The sequence below is a fragment of the Pristis pectinata genome, chromosome 30, assembly GCF_009764475.1.
Source record: "Pristis pectinata isolate sPriPec2 chromosome 30, sPriPec2.1.pri, whole genome shotgun sequence".
Lineage (NCBI taxonomy): Eukaryota > Metazoa > Chordata > Chondrichthyes > Rhinopristiformes > Pristidae > Pristis > Pristis pectinata.
Window position 1 is genome coordinate 25700266 of NC_067434.1, and position 21043 is coordinate 25721308.

Consider the following 21043-nt stretch of genomic DNA (forward strand, 5'->3'; position numbering starts at 1 on the left):
AGAGCACCCAGAGGAAACCCACACAGACACAGGGAGAACATACAAACTCCTTACAGACAGCGGCTGGAATTGAACCTGGGTCGCTGACGCTGTAATAGTGTTACGCTAACCGCTACACTACCGTGCCTGCCTCGTGTTTCATGAAAAAGGAGGAAACATTTAAACAAATCATTGTTTAAATGGAGGGAGTCTACAAAGTGTCATGCTACAAAGGGATCTAGAAGCCCAAGCATGTGAACCCTGTAGTGTTAGCATGCAACTCCAGCACGTAATTAGGAATAATGGAAGGTTGGCCTTCATTGCAAGGAGTATGGAGTGCAAAAGTCAGGAAGTTTTGAGGAAACTTTAGCTGCAGTTTTCTCAGCAGCCTATGGAGTAATGCATATGGTTCTGGCCCCTATATCTACAGAAGGATATACTTGCATTTGGAGGAAGTGCAGAGGAGGTAGACTTTGGGAATGAAGGAGTTGTTGAAAGAGAAAAGGTTGAGCAGTCTGGGTCTGTCTCATTAGAATTTAGAAGAATCAGAGGTGACTTTATTGAAACATAGAAAACTAAATAAAGGAATTGACAGGGTGGATGCTGAGAGGATGTTTCCCCTGTTGTGCATATCTAGAACCAAGGTCATAGTTTCAGAACAAGGGGTCATCCATGTCAAATCGAGACGAGAGGAATTTTCTCACTCAGAGGGTGGTGAATCTTCAGAATTCTCTGCCTCTGTGGATGTGGAGTGACTGAATATATTTAAGGTGGATACTGATAGATACCTGGTCTAAGAGTGTGAACGGTTATGAGGAGAAAGGGGAAACTGTATTGAGGCCAAAGTTGTATCAGCCAAGATCTTTTTGAATAGCAGACCATGCCCGAGAGGTTTACTCTTGCTTTTTATATTTTTATTATGTGACCATGAACTTCTAATTTAATTTTAATCCTAATATATAAAAGACAATTGTACATTTCTTGGAATCAGTTACTAAACTAATCATATTGTCAAATAACAAAAGCATCAGTCATTTTATGAAACAAAATAGATTTACAAAATGAATATCCTGTAAACCTGTGGGTTTAGCCGTGTATTTCTGTGCTACATTAGATGATAGGTGACCCACTTGTAGCTACAGGAGATGGAACCCCTTGCAGCACTCCTGCAAGGAGATGTGGTGTTTGACTGCTTTAGTTGGCAAATTTCACCACAATTCTTTGGTCAGTTGTTCATCACAGTGGTGGGAATGTCTGGAGACAACCACTATACATGACTGGTGACCATTTCAGAACGGTGTTGGGAACAGGTCAGCCCATAATCCAAGTCAGGGATCGAAAATGCACATAAAGTGAGCGTATTCCATTCTATCTCTGGTTTGTCCATGTGTGCAATCTTAAAACTATGTGGAACAGACCACATTTGCCATCACACAAGGTTGGTTCCTCTAGAACCATATCTAAACTATTTTGCCAGTTTGAAATTATGACCAGTGGGTAGTTTGTATATACAATGTCTGATTCACCAAGGTGAAGGATGGCTTGCATTTTGGTTAGTTTTATAGACTGTATTCTAAAGCTAATGTTGTGAATGAGGTTACCAAGTGGGCAAGAATGGTTTAATGATCAAAGGCCAACAGCATTCATCTGCACAGCAGAACTGGGCATCGTTAGCAGTGTTAGGAGTCAGAGTGGCTTCGTGCGTCGACACCACCTGTCACACGTGTTGGATGAGAACAATCTGTGTGATGGGAAAGAGTTAAAGCAGTTGATGCGTCGACTGTGGATTTCCACCTCTGCGTCCCTTCCTCCTCCTCCTCCTCCCCTTTCGACCTTTCTTTGATAGTCTCCAAATACATTTGTTCTTCTTCTTTGGATCATTCTGAATTCTGTAACAGAAGAGAAACCCTGCCTGGTGAGTTGCAAGTTGTACAATCCACACGGAGTAATTAAAAATGTAAACAAAAATCGCAGATGCTGGAAATCTGATATAAAAACAGAAAATATTGGGAAAACCTAGCAAGTCAGGCAGCATCTGTGGAAAGAGGATCAGTCACTGTTTTGGGTCTGCAACCCTTCAAAAGAGAGGGATGCAAGTTAGTCTTCAATCGTGTAACTGCAGGAGAGGAGGTGCAATGTTTCACCTCTTCCCTTCCCACCAGCCAGGGACCCAAACAGTCCTTCCAGATGAAGCAACGATTCACTTGCACTTCTTTGATCTAGTGTACTGCATTTGTTCACAGTGCGGTCTCCTCTGCACTGGAGAAACCAAACACAGATTGGGTGTTTTTTGGGGTACCAGCACTCAGAACTTGATGCTGCCTGTCACTGTAGTTCCCCATCACACTCCTGATCTCTCTGTGGCCTCTTGCACTTGTGATGTGACCCAAAGCAAACTTGAGGAACAACATTTTATCTCCTGCCTGGGAACATTGCAGCCTTCTAGACTTAATATTGAATTCTCCAACTTTAGATAACATGCTCTTTCTTCCTGTCCATATAAGAACCATACCCACCTGCCATCCTTTCCCTTTTCTGTGTACACACTGACCTGCTGGGCATGTCCCAGTACTTCAGAACCACATCAGCAACAAATTACACAGCCCTGGTAGCTAAATCGGATCCAACCTGCCACCTGACTTCCCCAGGACAATTCTCCTTGTTCCACCCACACTTTACTACCCAGACTTTCTCAGGCCTGATGAAATTGGTAAATTGGTTTATTATTGTCACATGTACCGAGGTACAGTGAAAAACTTTGTTTTGCATGCCATCCATACAAATCATTTCATCACATCAGTACATTGAGGTAGTACAAAGGAAAAAGCAATAACAGAATGCAGAATAAAGTGTCACAGTTACAGAGCGAGTGCAGTGCAGGCAGACACTAGGTGAAGGGACATAACGAGGTAGAGTGTGAGGTCAAGAGTCCATCTTATCGTACCAGGGAAGGTTCAGTAGTCTCATAACAGTGGGATAGAAGCTGTCCTTGAGCCTGGTGGTACGTGCCTTCAGGCTTTTGTATCTTCTGCCTGATGGGACGGGGGAGAAGAGAGAATGTCCGCGGTGGGTGGGGTCTTTGATTGTGCCGGCTGCTTTACTCCCTCATCTGAAACATGGAATGTTTCTCCCACTACACATGCTACCTAACCTACTGTCTCCAGCATTTTCTGTGTTTATATCACGTTGGCTCTGGTTTTTTTTTTACTGTACTTGTGTAAGTCCAGCCTGGACCCACAAGCTCACTGTTAGTAACACAGACCAACAAGCTGAATGTGCTGGTAACTGCCTCCATTAAAACCCACTTCAACTTGTCCTATCACAGACATTCCCTTTGTTCTACATCCCACCCCCATCTTCTCTCCTACTGAAAACTAACTTGTCTCTCTCTCTCTTCCCCAGCTCTGACAAAGGATCCCAGACCTTTAACATTGATTCTTTCTCTTTCCACACTTGCTGCTTGACCCGCTGAGTTTTTCAAACATTTTCGGTTTTTATTTCAATCCCCACTCTGTGCCTGTGTCTGGGAGACACCCCATCCTGATTGTCAGGTACTATTTGAAAGCAATATTGTGGAAACTCCTGTGACTTTTAAAGATGAGGGAAGATAAGAACGCAAAATGTCTCACTTTTGCTTGTTGAGGGATTCCCCATTTGCTATGAATGCCCCCCTATTCCCCAACCAGAGTATGAGAGGTACCTGGGGACTGCCTGTATTTGAAATACAGGATTGCACATGAACTATTGATTGTTAGTTGTAAATAACACACAGTACCAACAGCTCTTCAAGCCAGAACTTGCAAACTTTTTCCCAGGAATTGATGAGACATTGATACAAGGCTCTACGTCCTGTGCAAGACTGAAGCGATCTCACTGCAACACCCCAGTTCATCTCTGTCACCCAACACACACACCATGGAAACACTGGGGGATGAAAATAAAAACCTGCCTCAGAGCTCCTCCCCTCCCACTGTCTAGGATCCCAAACATTGCTCGCAGCTCTTGGTGCTTGTAGTGTGGTCTCCTGTACACCAGGAAGCCAGAATGTTGATTGGGAACACCTCCATTCACCCTACAAAGGATACCCCTTTAACACTCGCTCCAGCTTCCACTTGGACCTCTGTGCCCTGAGCCTTACACACCGTTCTGGGGTAGCTCAGTGGAAGTCACTGAACCACGTCTCAAGGCTCTTCACCCCCTCCCACTCCCTGTGTGAAATTTAGATTGTAACCACTGCTCACCCTAGCACAGGACCAGCAGCAGGTGTTAGACCATGAGTTCAAATCCCACCACGGCAGCTGGGAACTTAGATCTGAGTAATTAGATCTGTAATTAAAAATTAATGATAAGCTCAATGCCACTTCATTATTGTCTCCGGGGAAGGAAATAGCCATGATTACCCAGTCTGGCCAAACCCAATTGCAGACCCACCAATGTGATTATGTATCTGGAACGAGCGGGTGAGACAGGTACAAATAACAACATTTGGATAGGTACGTGGATAGGAAAGGTTTACACACACAGAACAGTACAGCACAGGAACAGGCCCTTCAGCCCACCATGTCTGTGCTGAACACGATGCCAAATTAAACTTATCCCATCTGCCTGCAGATGGTCCATATCCCTCCACTCCCTGCATATTCATGTGCCTGTCTAAAAGCCTCTTGAACACCTATCGTATCGTATTACTATTGTTTGGAGGGATATGAGTCAAACACAGGCAAATGGAACTAGCTTGGATGGGCATCTTGGTCGGCGTGGATGAGTTGGGCTGAAGGGCCTGTTTCCCTGCTGCTTAGCTCTATGATTGGTTATGGGGAGTTAGTGATGGACAATAAATCCTGCCATTATCAGGGATGCCTGTGAACAAATAAATAGATAGTCTTTGATTTTGTTAGTTCCTTTGTTGCCATATTATCACCCTTTTGCCCTGCACCATCTTCAATGCTCTGACCACTCTTCCTACTGAAACCCATCCCCTTCCTTGTCCTGACTGACCCACTGTACCCCCCCCCCCCCACCCCAGCTCTTTGCTCCCTTGCATTGTATTTTTTGAGCTCCAGCATCTTCCAGTTCTGGCAACAGTCGTCAGCCTGAGGCATCAACCCTGTGTCCCCACCCTGCTGAGCATTTCCAACACTTTCTGATTTCGTTTCAGATGTGCAACATCTGGAGGTTTGGATTTTGAAGAAGCTGCAGTTTTCCTTCAGTCCACAGTATGGCAGTGTTGGTCAACTCCCAGTCTGTGCTGGAGGTTCCACTAAACGTGGGTAGAGCCCTGCCTCTGTGGTGATCTGTCGAAGTCCAGTTTATTGTCATATGCACATATGTGTGTGCACCGGTGCAGTGAAAAACTTGCAGCAGCATCGCAGGCACACAGAATCAGATAAGCAGCATTCACAAAAAAATAATAAATATAAATAAAACACAATTTCTACAAGAAAGATCAGAATTAGAACCAAAACGAAGTCCATTTTAGTGCAAAGTGAACGAAGTATGTTTCTCACTGAAAGCTGTTTGTGGAACCACTGTGCACATGGCATTTTGGGGGGCCAGCTTGGAATGGGCAGGAGAATGAGGAGAGGGAAAGGTGCTTTTCCAACTCGGGAGGAGCAGGAATATTTACCCATTCTCCACTCCTCCGTCTCCCACCCACCTCTGTACCTCTCTGTAAGCTGCATTCCTCACCCCACCCAAAAAAGCAGTCATAGGGTTGCATCCTACTGTCGGACCTGGGGTGGGGGCCCTACAGTCGGACCTAGGACACAGGAGCTGAAGCCGTTTAATGCATATTGCCCCCAATGGTTGGCCTCTGCTGCAGTGGCAGCGATAGCACTGACTCTGCAGTGAGCTGGGTTAACACGCTGACTTGCATGGACACTGATTCTGGTGTCCCAGTGGCTCCCCACCTCAGATTCAGGCTGTGAATATAATGTGGCTCCAGTCAACTTATTCAGTTTGTGGGATGTGGGCATCACCAGCAAGTCCCATCCCTTGAGAAGGTGCGGCTGAGCCTCCATCACTGAGGAGTGTGCTCCTTCTGGTGAAGGTCCTCCCTCTGGTGGTGTCCTGGATTCAGACCCAGGGGTGATACATTTCCAAGTCAGGATGGTAGATGACTTGGAGGGAACCTGCAAGTGGTCCCATGCACATCTGATGGGAGAGGGGACGGGTTTTGGAGGTGCTATCAGGGTAGCCTGGGCAACACACTGCAGTTCTTTTATCAACGATGCATACTGTCACCACTGGTGGAGGGAGGCAGGGTTTAGGGTGATGTTGGGGTTCCAGTCAACCTGTTTGCTCTGTCCTGGATGGTGTCAGGTTGTTTGAGGACCACTGAAGACCTCCTACAGTGATGTCCTGGGGCTGGGATAATTGACCTCCGACAGCCACAGCCATCTTCCTTTGTGTGATGTATGAGCCCAACCACTGGAGTGCTTTCCAGAATCAAATTCATCACCACTGACGTATGATGTGAAAAGCGTTGTTTTGTGGCAGCAGTACAGTGCAAGACATAAAATCTATTAACTACAAAAATAAATAAATAGTGCAAGACAAGAGGAATAACGAGGTGGTGTTCATGGACCGTTCAGAAATCTGATGGCGGAGGGGAAGAAGCTGTTCCTGAATCGTTGAGTGTGGGTCTTCAGGCTCCTGTACCTCCTCCCCAATGGTAGTAACGAGAAGAGAAGAGGATGGTTATGATCCTTAGTGATAGATGCAGCCTTTTTGAAGTACCACCTCATAAAGATGTTCTCTGTGGCGAGGAGGGTTGTGCCTGTGATGGAGCTGGCTGAGTCTACAACCCTCTGCAGCCTCTTGTGATCCTGCGCATTGGAGCCTCCATACCAGGTGGTGATGCAACCAGTCAGAATGCTCTCCACCGTACATCTATAGAAATTTGTAAGAGCCTTTGGCGACATACCAAATCTCCTCAAACTCCTAACAAAGCCTTCTTCACATCCTCCATTGATATCAGCATAATCAAGCTCCCTTGATGTCGCATCATCAAGGGACTGTTAACCACAGTTTGGAAACTACTTCTATACATTCCACTGGATCCTTGTGTAACTTATGAAAGGATATTCTTCCACACCATCTGAGAAACTGATGCTGGCCTGATTTAAATTGTTTGCCTGATTAGAGGTAATGTTTCTGAGATTATGAATACTAACAACAAGAAGGGGCTTCAGTTTATGATTTTCCCAGGGGCTGTGGTTTAAATGTGGGTGTGGAGAAAGCTGGTCTGTGAGGACCAGAGGGAGTTGAATGTGAAGGATGAAGAAGCAACTCCCCCTCCCCTTCCCCCTCCCACCTCTCCCCCTCCCCCTCCCACTCCCACACTACTGCTGGAGTCCAAGGCAACAAGTTACCCAATGAGACCTCAATAGCCTCCCAATTCAGATCGGTATGCTGATTTTGTTTTGTGTTGAGTTTATCAATTGTTATAATATTTTGCAGACTTTTCTTTCACCCATTGAAGACCTACAATGTAAATGCAGGTGTTTGCTGTGCCTGCCTTATCTATATTCAATCATTATTTTAAAATAAACAGTTGAAGTCTGAGCTTGTTCAAGCTGAAAAAGTCCCTTTCAGATTTGGCAAGCAGCTCACTGCTCTGGGTAACCCTTTCATTACCTGCTTCTTCAAAGGAGCACACACAAGGTTCTCAAGCAAAATATGACCTAGCTGGCACAGGAAGTGTACATTTCTCAGTGAAGGAGTATGTTCCTCTTGTGCTAAAATGTATTTAAACTCAATCTCCAGGTCTGATGTGTTCTGGGTGTAGATAAGCAAGTCTCTTTGATGTGGTATTAGACAAGTAACACAGTGGCTGATTCAGTCCCACCCAGGCAACTTGCGCTAAGATGTCAGACACGAGAGACTGCAGATTCTGGAATCTGGAACAAAAAACAAAATGTTGGAGGAACTCAGCAGGTTGGACAGCATCAGTGGAGGGTATACATCCAGATGAAGGGTCTTGACCTGAACTATCGACTGTCCATTTCCCTCCACAGATGCTGCCTGACCCACTGAGTTCCTCCAGGATTCTTTTGTACTAAGATGTCAGCTACTGCGAGGAAAATTCCCTAAACTCTCTCTGATGCCTGGTGTATGAAGCTGCCAGTTTGCTCAAGGAAGGGATTTGTCCACCAGCATCTAAGACTAGTTCACAGCTTTGAAGTAATTTGAATAACCTGGTACACCGTATCCTTCTCGTTGCCAGCGTTGACACATCATGTGATGAACGAGCAAAATATTTGAAAACGGGCCAATGTGCCTGTGTGTCAGGAAAGAAATCAGGGAGAGATCTGGCTTGCTTTTCAACCATACTTTTCACCCATTAAAGTTGGAGTCAGGAGCCTCACGTGACCAATAGCAGAACGTCCTTTGCTCGTCTTGCACCAGTTCATTGACTTGGAGAAAAAGACAGAGAGAGAGGTTGTTCACCCGTGTCCGTGTCAGCCATCAGTGATTGGGGATTGAGTTTAGTTCCACTTAGAACGAAAAACACTACAGCACAGTACAGGCCCTTTGGTCCACAATGTTGTGCTGACGCTTTATCCTGCTCTAAGATCATTCCAACCCTTCCCTCCCACATAGACACATGAATGATAGAAAAATAGGGGGCTATCTAAGAGTCTCTTAAATGTCCCTAATGTACCTGCCCTCACAACCTCTGCTGGCAGTGTATTCCACGCACCCACCACTCTCTGTGTGTGTAAAAAAAAACAACTTACCCCGACATCCCCCTTATACCTTCCTCCAATCACCTTAAAATTACGTCCCCTCCTGTTAGCCATTGTCGCACTTCCCAGGTCTTTCTGTGACGGAACAGGTTACCACTCCATGTGTTCACCCTGACTCTGTGTGACTGTGGCGGCTGTTCCAGTCATCAACTCCCTTTCTCAGACAGGAGCTGTGATGGTGGATCTTTTGCCCCTGCCCAGGTGTAGGGGAGCAGGGAAGCCTTGTTCAAAGGTTGCGCCTTGTGCAATCAGATGTACCACACCGAATATCACGTTAGTGTAAGGTTCCAGCTACACTTCAAACAGCTTGGTGCACAGGCATGTGGAGCATGAAATCCAAATCCTGGGGTCCTTCAGCCTGTGTACAGGCTGTCCCTGTGTTACAAACACCCAACTTACGGACACCCCTATGTGCCAACGAGCTCCCATAATGATGTTAAACTCAAAAGCCCGATGTATGTACATATGTTCATTGCTACAAACAGCAGAACTAGTTTCCTCTCTCTTTACACTTTTAGAAATTCTTCTTTCTTACCAGTCCTGTGTGCTTTTGATGCCATTCGTTACAATACTGTGGAGGTGTGTAACGAATGGCATTTTTGTGTATTTTCTGACTTTTGGACAAAATCGACTTCAGGACGCATGTAAAACCGGAACCTGTTCATTACCAGTGACAATGTGTACCAGGACCAGGTGCAGGAAGTCTTGCCTTGAGCCCACCCTGTTCTTCAGTCACACTGCAGGTGATCTGTTCTCAATGCATCCAGCTCACTCTTACTTGTATCTCCCCTTTCCCAGCTAACATCTGTCACCACATCCACAACCTTTCAAGGAAGAGTGATTTGGATTTGTGTGGGGGAAAAATTCCTTCTAGATCTTGCTTCTGAAAGGCACTTCAAAATGTTAAGTTAAGGGTGTCAGTGGAAGAGCTGGAGTGAAGTGCAGGTTGCTGCAAAATTCATCTGCATACAATATCGAAAGGTGCCAAAGGTTATTGAGCAACACTCTGCCTTCGAACAGGAGCTAGTGGGTGTGGGAGGAGAGTGAATCAGGCGATAGCAGGGGTGGGGAAGGAAGGTCTCACCACAGACGCAGGTACTCTTTAACTAAAGTGGACTCAGAACAGTGACGATTCCACAGATGCTGCTCAACCTGCTGAGTTCCTCCAGCAGTTTGTTTTTTATTAACCCTTTAACTAAAGACAGACTGTCACGGCATCGCAGAGGCCGCCTTGGCCTCTGTGGCCCCGCCCAATCCACCGGCTCACTCTGTGGCCCCTTGGTCTTTATTCATAACTTCTCCGTATCCACTCCATCAAATTACTTCAACACAACTGATCATCTCTTAGTTTTCTCTAGTCAAAGGAAATACAAACCAAACTGACTCAAACTGTCCTCGTAATTAACCCTCTGGGGAAGATTTCTGCTTTACCCTGAAATCATGTTGGGCCACAGTTGAACTAGTTTCACAGCTGTTGGGCTAAGAGACCTCTTGCATCGGAATCTACCCTGAATCACGTAGCTCATTTTGCTGAAAGTGCGGCAACATTGGCAAGAGCAGTTGTATTTGGTTTCGCTCGTTTTGCATGTTCTTAAATGTTTCATTCAATAAACTTGTCACAGTGAAGCTGTGTTTTATACTGACCTTTCCCAACACCTCTGCAGTTTGATGCCCTGCCTCTTGTCTGGACACACACAGACATCCATTTCTTTGTTTCCTTGAGTCACGGTTAATCTGCAGGAGGGAGAAGTTTTAGTTTAATGTTTGTGGATGTCGCATACATTAATGCTCAATAATGGCCTGTCACAAACAGCATCTTCCTGTCAGTAATGCAAAAGCAGTTTCAGGTGAGCCACGTGAGGCTCACATTTAACCTGTTAGCTTTTAATTGCTCAGTATATTTGCTTACATTTTTGGTGGATTTAATCTTTCTTCCAAACAATGATTTCTATATTTTCAGAACAAGTTTCCCTGCTTTCAAATCATTGGCTAGGGATTCAACTTGCTTTGTCCAGCCTTGCCTCTGCAAGATTCTACTGTGCAACAGGGATAAATTGTCACGCTTGGTGTCAACCAGATACCTGAACCGGAATCCCTGTTGCTGTAGAGGTTGGGAGAGGATATTTCACCTAGGGTCGGATCTCACACTAACTCACTCTGAATGTCCCTACAGTTTTATCCAGGTCTGGGATGGTAATCTGATCTCGCCATGGAGTGACCTGGGCAGCCGTTTGGCTTTCTCAGCTGAGAACAGCTGGATCCAGCTGCAGGCACTCTGTGACCGACTGCCAGTGGACCTGGGCGAGGAGAAACAGGAACCGTTGGGAGCCCTTTGTGTTCCTGCTTATCTCCCTCCCGGCAGCTGTCTCCAACCTTCACCCTCCCCTCCGTCACTCCATCTGCCTCAATTTTTCTCCCTCTCTTTGTCTGCCTCCATTTATCATTCACCTGCCACTGTCTCCCAGCTCCACCCCTGCTCCCTCCCCTACCCGGCTCAACCTGCCCGTCATCTTACACCCCTGCCCAGTCCACCAGTCACCTTGGGCCCCTGACTTGCCGCTCCCCCTCCTTTTCATACCAGCCATCTCCCCTCTCCACTCTCACTCCTGATGCAGAGTTTCAACCCAAAATGTCAACAATTCCTTTCCTCCCACAGATGCTGCTTGACCCGCTGAGTTCCTCTAGCAGATTGTCTGTTGCAACAGGAACCCCTCTCCTCCCTTTGCCCCACTGATCCCTCACTGCCACTGATCCCATTCCCCGTCCCCTGATACTTCTGGTGCTGGGGACAGTGCTCAACACTGATGGCCTTTTATCATGTGCCAACCCCTCACTGCAGCCCATAGCACATAAACCTGGCCCTGAGATGAACTCAACCTACCCCCCCTCCCCTCCCTCCCAACCTCATCTTGAATTTGCCACCTCTCCCTGACCGCAGCACTCCACTCAAGCAGCTGATCATCCCCACTGAGACTCCAGCACACCCCTACTCTTGCTTGTGTGTTTATACAGAGCCTCTTTTGCTGCGAATGACACTGTGACCCTCTAGCGCTGGGGAATTTTGCAGCAGCAAGACTTGACAAAGCAAGTTGAATCCCTTGGCAATTAGAGAAAGTCTGTGAAACAACAGAAATCCTTATTCATCACTAGTTCCGGGCCTCTCTGTGGAAAGGATTTGTTGCCATTCGAGATGATACATTGGAAACATATTCCAGTGGTTCCTGCGAGGAGGGATGTCAGTTCCCCTGAAGACACTGGGGAAGTGGGACTGGTTCTCCCTTCAGCAGAGTAGGTTTGTTCTCAAGGGCTTGGATCAGATAAAGGCAAGTTGTTTCTGGTGTTGGTAACCAGAGGACACAGGTTCAAAGTGATTGACAGAAAGTCCTGAGGGAGGGTGAGGAACGATTTCCCGCATTGAGTAAGTAGGATTTGGAATCCCTGCCTGATCACGGTGGATACAGGTTCGATTGGAGCTTTTGGAAAGGAAATAAGTAACTGTTCACAGAAAACTCAAACTGTGGGGATATGGGGAACATGTGGTGGAACTTTGGCTGTGTATCTTTGAGCTGCTAAAGGTCGAACACTCCCTGTGCTAAACACTCCCCTGCTAAAGGTTGAACGCTCCCGTGCTGCCTGTTGTTCCAACTTCACCAGAAGGTTTTCAGCAGCGCTTCAGATTGCCTCCTTCCACACTGCGCGAACCTTGTGAGTCTGTGAACATTTTATCCTGTTAGAAACTAGGACACATCCAAGTGCACAAAACTTCTGTTAAGTTTAAAGTCACAAGTTTCTCCTGGCCAGTAAGAGTTGTATCTTTTTGGCATCAGAGCTTGCTGGTTAACATTCAGAGAGAATGATGCTGGAAGATAGACAGCCCTGTGAGGTTTTACCCGGCTGGGAGTGAGGGCAGATCCAAACGTGGGAATATGTGCTGGAGTACCTGAGCCTCCCAGTAACATGTCCCGGCAGATGTGAGTTACACAATTACGCCCAATTCAGTGGTGCCTATTGTGAAACTTTCTGTGGTTTCTTCCAGAACGCCTGTCCTATTTCAGCGTGGGAAACATAACATCACTCCCACCCTCCGACACATTGCCCAAGTGTCAGACTTTGTAAAGAAAGTGACATGGATACTACCGAGACCCAAAGTGCTTCAGAACCAATGAATGAGGGGAATGATTGGTTCACCTGTTTGGTGATGCAAGTTGATGGATAAATATTTGCAAAAAAAACTTTAAAAAAGTTTATTCAGCTTTCCATAACCTCAGCTTGTCCCAAGGTGCTGTGGAGCTATCGTTACTACCCTAATGTAGGGAGCTAGAATGCAGAAAATATTGTTCCAGGACCATACCAACATTTGAATGAATGAAAAGCTTTGTCCTACCCTGCCCTTTCCTGCAGCCATGCTGTGAGATTGTTAATATTCCCCTGAACATTGAATCAATAGCACTGAAAGCTCAGTGATGTGCTGAAGTCTCAGCCGAAGGAAATGCTCCCATTCTGGAGAGAGTCTTAAATTTGCCTGGTCCTGACCCAGGTGTATGAGAGCTACCCCCCAACTGAGCGAAAACTGAATGCATATGGCCAAAGCATCTCCTCTCAGAACCGAATTCTTCACTCAGTTCTGATGCAGCCAAGGATAGGGGTAGAATGGGTGTGTGTGTCCACTGGAGTATGGGACAAGCTGCAACAGTCAGCCCTCTTGCTCAAGCTTGTGTCAGCCTTGCCAATGAATTCCAATTTCAGGATTAAATGTGCTAATTATGGAAATCCTTTTTTATAATTGAGGCCATTATCATGTACTGGCATCAAACCAAACCCTAGGTCACTGGATTTATGGAGATAAGACCTTGTTTTGTATTGAATGCCTTTTCTGGGAGATGCATTACACAGTGGAATGAAAGGGAACATATTCCCTCGCTATTTTCCCCTACCTTTCATCTCTTGAAAGCATGAACTGTTCAGGGTACGTAGTCTCAGCAGATGCTCCCTTTGTTACCTCACCTGCAAGCTCATTATTGGTGTGGCCACTGATAGTGATGTGCCCCACCTGATGGCCAACAGTTTAGTTCTTTGTGTCAGTGATACCTGTGCTTCATGTGTGATCATTCCCAGCAATGGCACTCTCTCCCTTGAGGTGGGCTACTTCCATTATAGAGAGAGCCTTGCCTCCCCTCTCAGGTAAACATACAGCACTGTAGCACTATTTCAGTGAGGATGGGGGATCTCCCCAGAGAATATTTATCACCAACCAGTGTTACTGAAACAGATGACCTGGTCAGTTTCCCATTGTGTCCGCACCTTGCAGTGTGGGTCCTGCACTCAGTGAATGGTCTTCAACTGTACTTCACTGTCTCAACATGCTTTGGGGCATCTTGAAAGGGAAGTGAAAGGTTCACAAATAGTGTGAATGCCATCAGATGAAAAATAAAGTTTTTCAAACTCTTGGGCAGAGGTGTGAACATTGGGACCGAAGGGAAACATAATTACTGCTATTCAGCAGCTGGTTTTGCACGTCCTCAGTGTCCTGTGTTCCATGTGCAACATGGATCTAGTTTGAAAATCAGCAAGTCAAATATCACTAGGGTTTGGGTGTAGAGTGTGAGGGCACCTTGCTGTGTGGGATCTGGACCCTAATCCGACAATAGTGAATCCGTGGAATTCCCTATCCCAGATAGTTGTGGATCACTGGAAGTATTTAAAGAGGCAGGCAGATTAAAGACAAGAGGACTGGAGACCTGGAGCAGATCTGCCAGGGCAGGATTGAGCAGCCGAGTGGCCAGGTCCTGCTCCTGGTTTTCCAGTGTTCTTGACCATGCAAAGAATGACCAGAGGAACAGTTACAGCCCAGAGAAAGCTTTTTCAGCAAGATTTGCTCTCAGTGTATGTGTTTGTTTGCAAACTGATGCCAACAACTGTGGTACTTACATAACTTCAGTCTTGCTGCAATCAGTTGATTTTGGAATTATATGGAAGTTCTTGATGATCTTCGGACGTACGGCTTTAACAGATACAGGGCACAGGCATCTCGATCCAGGTACTCCTAATGCCTCAACTGGGCAAGAGAAAGGAATTAAAGATTGTTTTACATTTGGTCCATAAAAACTGGTGGAATATTACAGTTCACTTTTCATACAAAGTGGTAGGTTGATGCTAACTTCAGTGAGTTTCATTAAGCAGCCACTGAGAACCAATTCAAGTCTCATCGCTCACCTGTGAAGGAGTGTTGTAGCAGAAATAAAGTGGCAATCTGAGCAGGAATCTGGAATCTGAAATTCATCTCTGAATGTTTGACTGTCTAAAGAAAATAAGAATAAATGTGAATAGATGTACTGCAGATTTTTCAAGTTGCCTTGGTGACAATAGGGAAGTATTGTGGAAGGAAATTGAGGGAGGAACAAAGTTTGGTTTTGAGGTTTTTCTCAGGGAGGAGATCCAGGAGAGGGTGCTGAGGCCAGTCTACCCCTGGGGGAGGGACGCCCTGAGCCCAGGGCTGGGAGGTAAGGAAGCTGGGCTCCAGTTACATCTTAACCATCTGCAGCCCTCTGTGTAGATGGACCTGAAAGCCAGATTGAGGCATTCACACTGACTTCAGCTTGGGGAGGAGTGGTGTGGGGAGATGGGGGCAGTGAGGGCTGAGTGCAGAGTTGAAACAAATGCAGGACTTTATGCCAGATGAGAGATCACTGAAAGAATTCTCAGTGATTTGGGAAATTGAGCTGGAGGAGGAGAGCAGGGGGTAATGTAGACAACCTCTCTGCAGTAACTGCAACCCCAGTTGAGTTTAAGAGCCGCAAAGTGATGATGCAGCTTTACAAAACTCTAGTTAGGCCACACTTGGAGTACTGTGTTCAGTTCTGGTCGCTTCATTATAGGAAGGATGTGGAGGCGTTGGAGAGGGTGCAGAGGAGATTTACCAGGATGCTGCCTGGATTAGAGCGTATTGAATATGAGGAGAGGTTTAAGGTGCTAGGGCTTTATTCACTGGAAAGGAGGAGGATGAGAGGAGACATGATAGAGGTATATAAAATATTGAGAGGAATAGATAGAGTAGACAGTCAGCGCCTCCTTCCCAGGGCACCAATGCTCAAGACGAGAGGGCATGGCTTTAAGGTTATGGGTGGAAGGTTCAGGGGAGATGTCAGGGGGAGGCTTTTCACCCAGAGAGTGGTTGGTGCATGGAATGCACTGCCTGGGGTGGTGGTGGAGGCAGATACATTGGACAGGTTCAAGAGCTTGTTGGATAGGCATATGGAGGAATGTGAGATAGAGGGATATGTGGGAGGAAAGGGTTAGATAGTGTGAGGGTGGTTTAATGGACGGCACAACATGGTGGGCCAAAGGACCTGTTTTGTGCTGTATGGTTCTATGGTTCCCCTTTTACAATCAGCCCCCACCTTGCCCACCCCATGTCCTAGACCATCACCCTCTGTTTGGCCACATTGCAGAAAGCAATGCATAGGTCACCCAGTCATCCTGTGTACTGCCTTTCTCTTGCCTGGTGTTCCAGTGACTTCAGCAGAGCTTCCAGTGAGGGAGGCTGTAGATGGCCCTGGAGGGTGGGCAGGAGGACCCTGCAGCTGCCTATGTCCCCACATTCTGGGTTGCAGGAACACAAAGGGGTGGGAGAGGCGCTGGGTCCCTGAGGGCAGCCGCACTGCCTCTGTGACCTATCAGGACTGATGTGCTGTGTTGCGCTGCCTGATTCGACCTCTGCAGGGGAAGCTGTGCCGTCAGCCAGCTGGTGCTGACCACGGTCAGGTCCACACCGAGCACACGGAGTTGACTGCTACCTCCATGCTCAAAGGGATGGGCTCCAAGCTCAGCACAAAGCCCTGTGCAGTTTGTAGGGACCCTGAGTTTTCTACTGGGCTCCATATTGAACATTACAGTACAATACAGCACAGGAACAGGCCCTTCAGCCCACAATGTCTTTGCCAAACATGATGCTGAATTAAACTGATCCCCTCTGCCTGCACAAGATCCATATCCCTCCATTCCCTGCATGTTCATGTGTCTACCTAAAAGCCTCTTGAATACCCCTGCCCTATCTGCTTCCATCACCACCCCTGGCAGTGCATTCCAGGCACTCACCACTCTCTGTGCAAAAAAAAAACCTGCCCCATACATCTCCTTTAAACTTTCCCTCTCTCACCTTAAAGCTCTGTCCTCTAGTGTTTGACAATCCACTATGCAGGTCTGGAGGAAGTTTGTTGACCTGAAGCTTCAACCTTTCCTCTGTCATCCTTTCCTCTTTCAGATAAGATTTTCCAGGATGTTGCCTGGGATTGGGGGCCTGAGTTCCAAGGAGAGGTTGTGTAGACTACGACTTTATTCCCTGGAATGTAGGAGTTTGATGGATGACCTGATAGAGGTGTATAAGATCATGATGGGCATAGACAGGGTGAAAGCACACAGTCTTTTTCCCAGGGAGGGGGTGCTAGGAACAGGAGGGCATAGGTTTAAGATCAGAGACGAGAGATTTAAAAGGGACATCAGGGGCAGCTTCTTCACGCAAAGGGTGGTGCGTATTTGGAATGAGCTGCCTGAAACAGTGGTTGAGGTGGCCACATTAGCAACATTTAAAAGCCATCTAGATAAGTACATGGATAGGAGAGGTTTCGAGGGCTCTGGGCCAAACACAGGTAGATGGAAGTAGCTCTCTGGACAACACAGTGGGCATAAACGAGTTGGACCAAAGGCCCTGTTTCCGTGCTGTATGGCTCTGTGATGTCACGGGCTGCCTGACCGGCTGAGTAATACCAGCGTTTTCTGTTTTGATCAGATCCCGGCACGTACAGAAACCTGCTGAGTGAGTCGGTGGGCCAGGTGTGGGCCTCGTAGAAGGAAAGTTGGGAGAGGAGCAGCAGAAGTAAATGAGCTGGGATTACGTTAGGTGAGGCAGTGGGTCAGGAGGTGGCAGGGACTGCTGATGGTCTCAGTTTGGGGGAATGGGGAAAAATTCAGGTTGGTCCACAAGTATCACTTGGCTTATGAGGTTGCTGAGTCTAAATGGAGCCCATTTTAAAAAAAACATCAAATTTGTTGCAACACGCAGGAATGGTGAAGTTATTCACTGTAAAACATTACACCCATCTCTAGTCGTACATTGTACTTTCAAAAAGCTCTTTCTACAGACATGATTATTCTTCAACGGTTCAACTTCTGTTGCATTAAGAAAAGGACTTCCGTTATCCTTTACAAATAAAAGACCACAAAGTGCACGTCTGACTGACGAGGACCGATCATGTCAAAACTAAAATCATGTCAGGTTATATTTTAACTTCACTATAAGGTATTCCCTGTTTAACAGAAACAATTCCACAGACTGTAATATGGCTGGGACTGACCTTTCTGAAGATGTCCACACCTCAGATGCTCCAGACCTCTGACAGTGGTGTGTAGAGATTGATCCTGAACTCCTAATGAAACTCTTTATGTGTGAGTTAAGAGGATAGCTGAACAGAGTGGGTGGATAATCACATGATTTCTTTGCAGCACAGCTTGGCACAAAACCAAACAGATTTCTGCAAACATTCCTCTGTTCCTTCAGTCATGAGAACGCTCATTACAGTCGATCAGTTTGTGGAATTTACCACGAGTCTGTGGGGATGATCTAATGCTGAGACTTTGGAAGTTCCACTGGGAAAGGTGCCCAAAATTATCTAATAAAGGATAAAATACAAGATCCATTGTGACTGGTATGGAATTTCCAAATGCAGTCAGAACCCGGGAGCAAGGCATACTGCTGTACTCCCAGTTTGGCAAAATAGAAGTATTATTGAAATTGGAAAACTTGCTCTCTAAAAAATAACAAATGCTTAACTTGTGATCATTGCACATTGGGAATGAATCATAAAGAGTAAACAGGTTAATGGTTTAGGAACAAACCCTTTGTCAACACCTAAGTTACATTGTACACAATGAGTGTGTTAATGGCCTGAGAAACAGGAAGTAGAGGTAAAATAATTTTTGCCAGAAAAACATCAAGAAGAAAGTGAAAGGAGAATGTGATGAGAAAATTTGGATGAGACAGAAAGAAAAGTGTAGGCATCAATCTTCAGTCTTGAGTTGCTTTGTTGCTACATTGGTGAATGTTTAGAATTTAGTGAAATGGGTCACAGACTTGGGGTGGAAAGGAGTTTTGACTGGGGTTTACGGTGAGGTTCCATGAGATGTGAGCTTTGGGGAATGAGGGGCTTTGGCGAATGGGGTGAGCAGCGTTAATGTCAGGTCAGGTAAGATGAGGCCTTTCCTCATCTTTCAATCCATTAGTTACTAGAGGGGTAGTAATAGCAGTCGGTGGAGTGGTGCGCTCCTCCTGAGAGATGTGAGAGATCAGGGAGTGGTCAAGTGTTTCTGATGACTATGTCTATAGGAGGTGTGTCCAACTGCAGCTCCTCCCAGACCACATGGATCAGTTGGAGCAGGAGTTTGACTCGCTGAGCAGCACACAGGAGGCCTAGAGTGTTACAGACAGGAGCTTCAGGGAGATGGTCATATCAAAGGTTCAGCCAGATAGATGGGTGACCACCAGGAGGGGCAGGCAGGTAGTGCAGGTGTGTCCTGTGGCTGTTCCCTTCTTTGACAGGTATGCTGCTTTGGATAGTATTGGATAGGATGGTCTCTGTACAGCAGGGAAGGTTGAAGGGTAAAACAACGGTAGTGATAGGGTCTCCCTAGTCAGGCTGTGAGCAGGACTGCAGGATAGTGTGTTGGCTCCCTGGTGCTGGGGGTTAAGGATGTCTCTGAGTGGGTGCAGGACATTCTGAAAGGTGGTGGTGGTGGTGAGCAGCCAGATGTACCAACAATGTAGGCAGGAAGAGAGATGAGGTCCTGCAAAGGGAATGTAGAGAGTTAGGTAGAAAGTTACAAAACAGGATCTCTCAGGTTGTAATCTCAGGATCTCTCCCTGCTGGTGAGGGCTGAAGGAGGAAAGTCATACAGTCGGATGCATGGCTGAAAAGCTGGTGTCAGAGAGAGGGCTTCAGATACCTGGATCATTGGGTTCTCTTCCAGAGCAGGTGGGACCTGTACGAGAAGCATGAGTTGCACCTAAACTGGAGGGCAACCAATTACAGGGAGGTTTGCGAGTGCTACTCAGGACGAGTTAAAATGGTGTGGCGGGATTAGGAACCAGAGCAGTAGGTAAGCAAGTGGAGGGATTGAGGAGAGAGTAGAAGTTAGGTCAAATAAGTCTCTAAGAGGAAGAACAGGCAGGGCCAGGTTAATGACACGGCAGCACTGACAGTCTGAAGTGTATTTATTTTAATGCAGGGAGTATAACTGGTAAAGTAGATTAATTTAAATCCTGGATTAGTACATGGAACTACAACGTTGTAGCCAATACAGAAACTTTGTGGAGAGAGGGGCAGGGTGGCAGGGGGATGGGAATCCGTGCAGAGAGACAGAGGGAAGCAAAGCAGAGACCAGAGCAAAAATTAGAAAAAAGTAAGAGTGGAGAACAGAAAAGTCAAACACAAAGGTTACTGGACTGTAAAAGGACAATGAGTGTAAGGGCACTTTATCTGAATGCCTGTAGTGTTCAAAACAAGGTCAGTGAACTTGTGGCACAAATGGCCATTATAGAAACGTGGTTGCAGGGTGGAGATGAGTGGGAATTAAATATCCAAGGGTATCAGGTAATACAGAAGGATAGGCAGGAAGGTAAGGGAGGTGCGGTAGCGCTCTTAATTAAGAATGAGATCAGGGTGATAGTGAGAGACGATATAAGATCTAAGGAGCAGAATGTTGAGTCCATCTGGGTAGAGATTAGGAACAGTAAAGTGGAAATATCACTGGTGGGATTTGTCTATGGGCCACCGAATAATAACACTACAGTGGCACAGGGAATAAACCAGGAAATATTTGATGCATGGAAGAATGGAATGGCCGTTGTCATTGGGGACTTTAACTTACACGTAGATTGGGTGAATCAAGTTGGTCGAGGCAGTCTTGAGGAGGACTTCTTAGAATGTATCCATGTTAGCTTTCTTGTAGGTTCACTAACATGCTGTTCAAGGGAAAATGCTATCTTAGATCTGGTCCTGTGCAATGACACAGGTAAAATTAACAATCTTGCAGTTAAAGATCCTCTTGGAAAGAGTGATCACAGTATGATTGAATCTCTCATACAAATGGAGAGTACAATAGTTTGATCTAAAACCAGTGTATTATGCCTAAACAAGGGAGACTACAATGGGATGATTGAGGAGTTGGCTAGCGTAGACTGGGAACACAGGCTGTGTGGTGGGACAGTTGAGGAACAGTGGAAGACTTTCAAAGAGATTTTTCATGGTGCTCAACAAAAGTAT

The 21043-nt window shown here is 46.3% G+C and overlaps 2 protein-coding genes across 3 annotated transcripts in view; one reads left to right on the forward strand and one right to left on the reverse strand.

Moving 5' to 3' along the window:
- Positions 1-21043, forward strand: part of rassf4a (Ras association domain family member 4a) — a 170932-nt gene that overhangs the window by 26530 nt on the left and 123359 nt on the right. The window lies entirely within an intron of this gene.
- Positions 872-18179, reverse strand: LOC127584654 (alveolar macrophage chemotactic factor 2-like). The gene is made up of 5 exons (XM_052041503.1): positions 18080-18179; positions 14943-15027; positions 14658-14784; positions 10374-10463; positions 872-1868 (listed from the first exon to the last, which is right to left on the reverse strand). Exons 2-5 carry the CDS (start codon positions 15007-15009, stop codon positions 1739-1741), a joined length of 414 nt encoding a protein of 137 aa, XP_051897463.1. The 5' UTR covers positions 15010-15027; positions 18080-18179; the 3' UTR covers positions 872-1738.

What these genes read in the sequence shown, in the direction of transcription:
- LOC127584654 (XM_052041503.1), bottom strand. Translation starts at nt 15,009, where the DNA reads ATGAATTTCAGATTCCAGATTCCTGCTCAGATTGCCACTTTATTTCTG. An exon ending in TGCAGCAAGACTGAAGTTAT is followed by an intron (nt 10,464 to 14,657) that starts GTAAGTACCACA and finishes TCCCTCCTGCAG; the next exon opens with ATTAACCGTGACTCAAGGAA. An exon ending in CTGCAGAGGTGTTGGGAAAG is followed by an intron (nt 1,869 to 10,373) that starts GTCAGTATAAAA and finishes CTTCTGTTACAG; the next exon opens with AATTCAGAATGATCCAAAGA.